General features: G+C 32.5%; 2 protein-coding genes across 2 annotated transcripts; one reads left to right on the plus strand and one right to left on the minus strand.

The window, feature by feature from the left end:
* Positions 1-924: 924 nt before the first annotated feature.
* On the plus strand, positions 925-3,137 carry LOC104743860 (putative protein phosphatase 2C 11). The gene is made up of 8 exons (XM_010464897.3): positions 925-1,351; positions 1,438-1,580; positions 1,662-1,760; positions 1,833-1,991; positions 2,086-2,172; positions 2,351-2,442; positions 2,617-2,688; positions 2,856-3,137. The coding sequence occupies exons 1-8, from the start codon at positions 1,302-1,304 to the stop codon at positions 2,982-2,984; spliced, it is 831 nt and encodes a 276-aa protein (XP_010463199.2). The 5' UTR covers positions 925-1,301; the 3' UTR covers positions 2,985-3,137.
* Positions 3,078-5,193, minus strand: LOC104742153 (AAA-ATPase At1g43910). Its single transcript, XM_010463128.3, has 3 exons — positions 4,451-5,193; positions 3,796-4,366; positions 3,078-3,718 (listed from the first exon to the last, which is right to left on the minus strand). Exons 1-3 carry the CDS (start codon positions 4,882-4,884, stop codon positions 3,296-3,298), a joined length of 1,428 nt encoding a protein of 475 aa, XP_010461430.1. The 5' UTR covers positions 4,885-5,193; the 3' UTR covers positions 3,078-3,295.
* Positions 5,194-8,471: the final 3,278 nt, after the last annotated feature.

An 8,471-nucleotide genomic window follows, 5' to 3' on the forward strand; every position in this document is an offset into this window, starting at 1 on the left:
GGATATTGTCAACCAAGAGCATAAAAAAATAAATAAACAGCTTCTAGTATTACTAGACTATACCTGTTAATTATGAGAAGTCGTAAACTCTTCCCAGAAATGACACAGTTTTAGATCGAAATATAGAATTCAGAATAATAAAGTAATATCATGCTTATAGTTTTTTTCTTAACTATGTCAAATGAATTTTCTTTAAATGACGATTCTTCCAAAGACTCTTGATCTGGTCTCATATTGTATTCATGAACAAGCACGCAATCGATAAAGACATCGATAAAGACACCAACAGAAAGTGTTTCTGCAACATTCATCAAGACTATCGAATATGGGAGGCAAAGAGGACAAAATCTTCTTCACCACTTCTTTATCCTTGACCTTTCACCCATAAGATTTCATAAGAAACACAAGCTTCATTAGTTTCTCAATGAGTTCAAGAATTGGCTAGATGTTTATATAGTCATCTTATAGGTGGTGATAAAAGTCTACTTTAACATTAAAATATATAAAAAATACATTTTTAGTGGTAAAACAAATACTAGTAGAATTGCACATGCATACAAATAAGACGACGGTTTGACTAGTAGTTTGCATGTCAAATATTTTGTGAAAAATTTATCAAACCATAGATTATATGAGATTGTGAATACACTTTTTAAAGTTGTGCAGTAATAATAATAATATTTAGTTTTTAGCAAAAGTTTTGGTGATTGCTAAATTAACTTTAGTAGATTATTGTAAAAATTTTATAATAAATTAATAATATAAAAACACAAATTAGTGGATTAAGGTAACAAAAATAGAAAATTATTTTCTCTGACTAAAAAATTTATATATTTACTTCCTGAAAATAGTTTTTTTTGAAATAAACTAAATTTTTTTGTAAAATTTAGTCTTTTTTTTTAGAAAAAAAAGCAGTAATCCAATGAGTCCTATTCTAGTATGACTGTATGAGTCGACAGAAAAAAAAAAAAAAAAAAAAAAAACTGTCGGAAAAAAAATGAAAAAAAAATAAAAATGGTGGTGCTTCCGCTCCTATTGAATGCGTCCAGCTCCAAACCAAACTCACCACTCTTGTTCTGTCTTTCTTCTTCTTCTTTTTCAACTCCAGAACAATCTCTTCCTTTATCATCTTCTACTTTTTTGTCTGTTTCTTCTTTTGGTTCTCCCAGTCACCAAACCTGACAAACCCATCTCCTCCTCCACTCTCCGTCGCTCCCCTTCGTGGGGATGCCTGTTCGCCACCGCCGGAATCTTCTTCGCCGGCGGCGAACTCCTCCTCCGCATCCGATCATTCTCATTCCATGATTTCTTCTAGAGATCCCGATGCTCTCTTCAGCGGTGGTGGAATCAGGTCTCTCAAAATTGAAATCTTTCAATCGATTTCTCAATTTAGAATCTTTTCTTATTTTTTTTTCTTTGTTCTCTTCGGTGTTGTAGCTTTTTAGCAGGAGTTAGAACTGTCAAGTTTAGTTATGGTTACTCTAGTCTTAAGGGTAAAAGAGCAACAATGGAGGATTACTTCGAAACTAGAATCTCTGATGTTAATGGACAAATGGTTGCTTTCTTTGGTGTCTTCGATGGTAAAATGTTCTTTGCTTAACACATTGTTATTGTCTTAATCTTACTTATTACTGATGATGTTTTGGTTGTTTCTTTATTAGGTCATGGTGGAGCAAGAACTGCAGAGTATCTCAAAAACAATCTTTTCAAGAATTTAGTTAGTCATGATGATTTTATCTCAGACACTAAGAAAGCTATTGGTAATGAGATGAGATCAAGCTATTTAAGTTGTTTTGTTTTTATCTTCCACTGAGAGTTTTTGTTGTGTTTAGTTGAATGTTTTAAGAAGACAGATGAAGAGTACTTGATTGAAGAGATAGGACAGCCGAAGAATGCTGGCTCAACCGCATCAACTGCTTTGCTTATAGGTGATAAGTTGATTGTTGCTAATGTTGGTGATTCTAGAGTTGTAGCGTCGAGAAATGGTTCAGGTTTGTTTGCTTTTTTTGACTCTGGGATACTAAATTGATTAAACTCTCTCTTTTTAAGCTTTTGTTTATGTGATGCTCTTTGTTTGTTCTGTAGCTGTTCCACTCTCTAATGATCATAAACCTGATAGATCAGATGAGAGACAAAGGATTGAAGATGCTGGTGGCTTCATTATCTGGGCTGGTAAAGTTTCCCTCTACTTACGTGTGCTTAGGAGTTAAGAGTGTAGGTGCACTAAGTATTGTTGGTGTTTTATAAACAAATTGTTTGATACTGGAAATGGTATTTAGAGATATGCTTTCTTGAAGTAATATGTGGTTTAGGCTGTTTAGTTATTAATCGTTCCTTGAAATACGAATAGGAACATGGCGAGTTGGTGGAATTCTTGCTGTGTCTCGTGCATTTGGGGATAAGCAACTTAAGCCTTATGTGATTGCAGATCCAGAAATTCAGGTACTTAAGATGTGCTACTCTCTTGTTGCATGGCTGGCCATCGAGCATTTAGTATAATGATAATCATATGAATGTTTCATATTACATTTTTGGTTAAGTCAGTGAGTGCCCTGTTTGCTGATTGAAATGCGCTTGCGCTCATACTCACACTCAGTACTCTTATTATCTTCTTAGGAAGAGGATATAAGCACGTTGGAGTTTATTGTTATTGCTAGTGATGGACTGTGGAATGTGTTGTCAAACGAGGTTAGTTTCCAGATAATGCTCATTTTGATCTATTTGCATTGAAAACATACATATTTCTTGATGGGATTGCTTGTGAACAATGTCTAGATCCATTAAAAAAAAAAGAGAGAAATTGAGTACCTACCTAAAACGTAAACACACTCTCAAACTACTTTTTTTTCTTTCAGGATGCTGTGGCAATAGCACGAGACATTTCAGATGCGGAAACTGCAGCAAGAAAGCTTGTGCAAGAAGCCTACGCACGCGGCAGCTGTGACAACATCACTTGTATTGTTGTTCGATTCGAAGTTTCTTGAGCAAAGAACCAAAATTATATTGTTTCTTCATCATCATCATCTTTCAGCTGTTGCTTTTTCCTTCCATCGTTTTGGTTTTTTAGCCAAACAGCATTAATACAAACACACATTTGGATTATATAATTGAAAAAGAAAGATATGATTATGAGACTCTATGCCTCCTAATTTTTCAATACATCAACTTGTAGTCTTAGCTACAATTTGTCTCATCTGGTCTAAAGAAATTATATTATTACTAAAAGGAGCTGAAACACAAGAGCTACTTCTAATAAGTCTTTAAGATAAATAATAGCACTAATAGAGAGATTTACTCATGTTTCTGCTTCTTTAGTCTCAGCATCTTCAATCTCTCCTTCTTCCTCCACACTGGACTCTTCTCCCTTTTTCAACTTCTTGGTTTCCAGGAACTCGAGGAGACCTTTAAGCGCGATATCAGCGTTCTTACTCGCCATGAGCTGCTGCGTGACTTCAGCCGGAGTTGAACTAACCTCAAGGACGAGCTTCTCAATGGGTTCAAACAAGACGTGCTCATCAGTTTTGAGGTACAAAGCCACAAGCTTTTTGAACACAAAGGGCGTGCAGTTGTCCATGAGAATGTGAACGTCCATTCGTCCCGGCCTCAGCAATGCCGGGTCAAGCTTCTCCTTATGATTTGTTGTGAAAATTATGATTTTTTCTTCTCCACAGCTCGACCAAAGTCCATCAACAAAGTTCAATAGACCCGACAACGATATCTGTCCAAAAAAGAATATTCATAAGTCTAAGAAACAGAGATTAATTCAAAACAGAGGATTTCAAAGTTTCAACTTACCCCAACTTCAAACTTCTTCTTCCGCTTCTGCGGCTCTCCATCATCTTCTCCACCATCTTCTTCCTTTTTCTTGGTCTGGCGTCTACGAGAAGCATCAGCTCCACAATCAATATCTTCAATGAGCAGAATAGACCGGTTCTTGGTTGAGGTAAGAATCTCTCGCAGCTCACCATCATCTCTAACACTCTGAATCTGAAGATCATAGATATGGTACTTCATGTGATTAGCAATGGCAGCTACCATAGATGATTTTCCAGTACCAGGTGGACCGTAGAGTAGATAACCACGCTTCCAAGCGCGTCCCACGCTCTTGAAAAATTCTTTGCCTTTAGAGAAAGCATCAAGATCATCAATCAAAGTCTTCTTAAGGTCTGGCTCAACAGCTAAGGTCTCAAAGGTCGTGTGATGCTCAAAAATAGCGGACTCCCATTTAGACCGGTCTTGGTTGTAAGTGTAGATCTTGAGATTCTCGCGATGGCTCATTATCTTCTCCGCTGACTTCGCCAAGTAAGTGAAGTAATCCGTCATAATCTTCTCACGAAACTCCTTCTTACATGTCAAATGAAAGTACCTGAAAAACACATCAAACATGTCAGAAAAAAACAAGATTGTAATCTAAGACAAGAAGAAGAAGAGAACAGAGTGTTCTGTTTACCGTTTCTCGGGTAGATACTTCTTAGTCTCAACAGAGTGAAGAGTCCACTCAAGATGAATCCCTTCAAACTCATCAATGATCTTTGTGTTTATAGGGATCCCAAGTTTTGGCTCAGCCGCTGGATTCTTGAGATTACTCGAACCCACAAGGAGTTTTCCGGTAGAAAGTCCGGCGAGACGGGTCGGTAAGTAAACTTCAGCAGCACGGAACGTCTGATTCTCAACAAACTCCCAACGTTGCTCGATCACAAAAGTGAAACTTGACTGGAAGTAAGAAGAGAAGAAGTCCATAGCTTTTATAGCTATGTACTCTCTGATCCTCTTAGGCACGATCTCGTTGAGGATTGTTCGAAAAAGCATCGTGATTGCTGAAAAAGATGTGTAAAGAGAGAAAACTGCGGATACAGAAGGGACTTGACTATAAAGATTCGCCATTTGTTTTTCTTGAGTGAAGAAGAAGAAGAAGAAGGAAGATGATGAATGAGTGAGATAGTGTGTGTATTGTGTTTATATAAAGAGTTTGGTGAGTGGTGAACAAGAAAGTTAGAATTTTAATAACATTTAATCAAAAAAGAAAAAGAAAAAAGAAGGATTGAAAATTTCAGGGAAAGTGTAAGCAGCAAACTTGGGTGGAAAGCTCCAAGCACGGATGAGAGAAAGTGGAAGACGTCATTAAGGTCAAGGGAGATAAAGACAAGGCAAGTCACATTCACGTACACTTTAAAGACGTACACAACTGTAGACAACTAAACAATGTGGTTAATGTATCTCTCTATATACATTAGGAAGTTAATTAATTTTCTATTAATCTATGTATGCAAATTAACAATGAATGACGTACAAAATTAGGTTGGCAGCGTGCAGATATATTATGATTTTGTTTTTGTACTAAATTATGATGAATATAGGGGTTCGGAGGGTTTCCAAAAATTATCAATTTATCTTTGGTTACAAAATTTAGCTCACACCTCAATAGTATATCATTTATGAAAAGAAACTGTTTGCGCTATTTGAAAATGGATGCTAAAATATGCTAATTCACGTTACATATTCAAGTAATATAATGGTATACGTATTAGCTTTTTTGATCTTTTGTAGTATAGACTAGTCTACAGTAGACTGTCTACTAAAGAAGGAGGTTTGTAGTTAGGAAAAAAGCTTAACTAGCCTGATTAAGCGTAGCCTAATATGGGCAAGACGCTAGACAACAAGACAACTGGCATGTATGTACGTGTTGTAATTAGAAAGGAGATATGTGTCATAAATGATATGTAAATTATTACACGCAAGGAAAATAAGTGGAAGCTGACATGTATGTGAAATTGATGTACATACAATACAACAAAGGAGACTGGTCGGTCTTATTCAAAGAAAAGATAAAAATAAAATAAAATAAAAACGTAAAAACTAAAAAGGACTTGTTGGCTAAGGAAGAAAAGATTCTCAATGGAGGGTCGTGATTTGTTTGGTTCTTTGTTTTCTCTTTCTATATTGATATTTGAAAGACCAATGTTTTGGAGTCGTGTACATGGCAAATCAATTGAATAATGTTGAAAAAGCAACCAATGTTATTAGAACCGACCCATATTGGGGGAGCCGGACCAGTATATTCCTTTTTCGTTCACTTGAGAGTTTTATATCGAATCGGTTATATTCGGAAATTTTCATTTTATTGTTCATATTCCATTTTATAGATTAAACATAGGTTACAAGGTTAATACCAATTACCAGCCATATAAAAAATAAAGGTTTTATCCTCTATAATACTATCAAATTCTGGTCTCAATCAAACAACACAATCACTTTGATAAGTTCGGTTCCATGAGTGACATACTGACATCAATATGTATTCTTATACCACTTCGATGCTTACTAGTAGTCTGTGCTGATTTAGTTTACATTGTTTTTTGTAATTTTAGAGATTATTAATTAAAATAATATTAATTAAATAAAAATATTACGTAAGATTTGAGATATGAGTGTTAGTAAAATATGTATCTTTTTATTTATAAAAGAAATTATAATTAAGAGCATATGAAAATTTTATTATTTAATTAGGTAATAAATGCACTAATCTTTATATCAATTAGATAAATGTAATTATACCTTTTATGGCTTTTTACTTGTTGTTTAAGGTTTTCTCACAAAAATTAAAAAACTATTAAATTGTCAGTTTTACCTTTTATTAATATATTTTATAAATATTTCATTGGTCAAAAATTTTAAACAGCTGAGATAAAACTGAAATATTCACCAAAAATTTCTATTGAAAACCTAAAACGATAAGTTAATTAAAACAAAGGGAGTATTTCATTGTTATAGGAGTCACATAAACTATGTGAGAGTTATAGATATGTAGTCATTACATATTAATATATTTTCTTATATATATAATATTTCTAAATACTATTATTAATCATTCACTGCATTATTATAAATATTATGAAATTTACAAAAATGAGAGTTAGTACAAAATATGGGATTGATGAGATGGAATAGAAAAGTTAATAAAAAATGTGTCAGGTTTATAAAAATACATTATTGTGAATTACTAACTAAAATTGTCTATTGTCTTAAATATATATTCAAGAGTTATATAATATAAATATAGATCTATGAACGGGCATCTTAGCTAATCAAATCATGAATTTAAATTTATATTCACTTCTCTCTTTAAACAGAAATATATACAGTTATCTCTTTATCAAAATAAAAGTATATTCAATTCTCATTTAGTTATTTAGAAATTATATATTAAAATATACTTTAGTTTATTTTAAATGGATTGAAAATGAAATACAATAATGTAATATCAAGATCATGTGAATTATTTATATTAAAGTTTGGAAATAAAACAGCCAATTATTACTCGACATTATCCTATACAAACCCACATATTATGATCTTATATTCTTAAACTATTTAATCATCAATTTATTTGTTAAGCAAAAATTTTATCATGTAAATTCAATTGAATAAATTTGTTACACTAAAAATCAAATGACACAAACTGACACTTGTGAAAGAAGAGAGGGAGCTTTCCAAAAGAAAACTTTACTTTATTACTAGATGATATAATATAGTAAAGTTTATTTTAACTCTTACTCTAAGAATCTAACGCCAAATATCATTATATATTCAAATTCTTTTAAAATCAAATACACATGAAATTATTTATTTTCTTTTATAAATATTTTAAAATGATTGCATAAATCATCAAAAGATGAACAATAGTTAAAATAATTTACATTTGTGGGAAAAATATTCAAGACTTAGTAAGATAATATTTCTTCTAATGTTAGGAACTTCCCAAAAACGGATGATCCGAACAATGATATTATTGTTACCGGTGTTTTGTTGTTCGTTAGAGATTGAATCGAGGATAAAATAGAAAGTAAATGTTTTAGTTTTCACAATAGTCCGAAAGAGGATGTGTTTGTATGGTAATAGGTTGTTTTTAAAAAACTAAACTTTATAGAATGTTTGAGTCTTTAAGAGACAAAAATGATTGAAATCAAATACTAATGATCATAAATTTGCAACTGTTTCAAAATAATAAGTTAAAAATGAGAAGTAATATAAAAAAAAATAAAAAATGAGGAAAATAGTGGGTAGATATAACTTATATCAATTGGCTTTGAAGACAAATTTACATAGTTTCTATTCATGCACTGTGATTAACTTTAATACATATTGGCTTTTCAAAGGTAAAATACTTTCAAAAAGATCATAGCTTTTGTCTCTTTGGAATACACTATAACTTTTTCCAAGCTTCTTAAAATCCCAACAAAAACAATTATTTCACAACAACAAAGACACCAATAATAGGTACATGGTTCATAAACAATTTGATCGTCCAAAAGATTATGACCATTTGCTATAGTAACTGGTCTTGTTTCATATTCAATACCATTTCCTCCTATTAACACCGATTTCATCAAAACGTGAATTAAATCTGCAGTTTTTTTTTTTTTTGGTTTTTTAACATCTAAAGAAATAGATTTTGCAAATCAAAAGTACCT

The sequence above is a fragment of the Camelina sativa genome, chromosome 14 (assembly GCF_030686135.1).
Source record: "Camelina sativa cultivar CO46 ecotype springtype chromosome 14, ASM3068613v1".
NCBI classification, from domain to species: Eukaryota; Viridiplantae; Streptophyta; class Magnoliopsida; order Brassicales; family Brassicaceae; genus Camelina; species Camelina sativa.

Coding starts and splice junctions, on each gene's coding strand:
- LOC104743860 (XM_010464897.3), top strand. CDS start 1,302: ATGATTTCTTCTAGAGATCCCGATGCTCTCTTCAGCGGTGGTGGAATC. Junction 2,173..2,350: donor TGGCTTCATTATCTGGGCTG/GTAAAGTTTCCC, acceptor AAATACGAATAG/GAACATGGCGAGTTGGTGGA. Junction 2,443..2,616: donor TTGCAGATCCAGAAATTCAG/GTACTTAAGATG, acceptor TTATCTTCTTAG/GAAGAGGATATAAGCACGTT.
- LOC104742153 (XM_010463128.3), bottom strand. CDS start 4,884: ATGGCGAATCTTTATAGTCAAGTCCCTTCTGTATCCGCAGTTTTCTCT. Junction 4,367..4,450: donor AAGTATCTACCCGAGAAACG/GTAAACAGAACA, acceptor TGTGTTTTTCAG/GTACTTTCATTTGACATGTA. Junction 3,719..3,795: donor AGAAGAAGTTTGAAGTTGGG/GTAAGTTGAAAC, acceptor TTTTTTGGACAG/ATATCGTTGTCGGGTCTATT.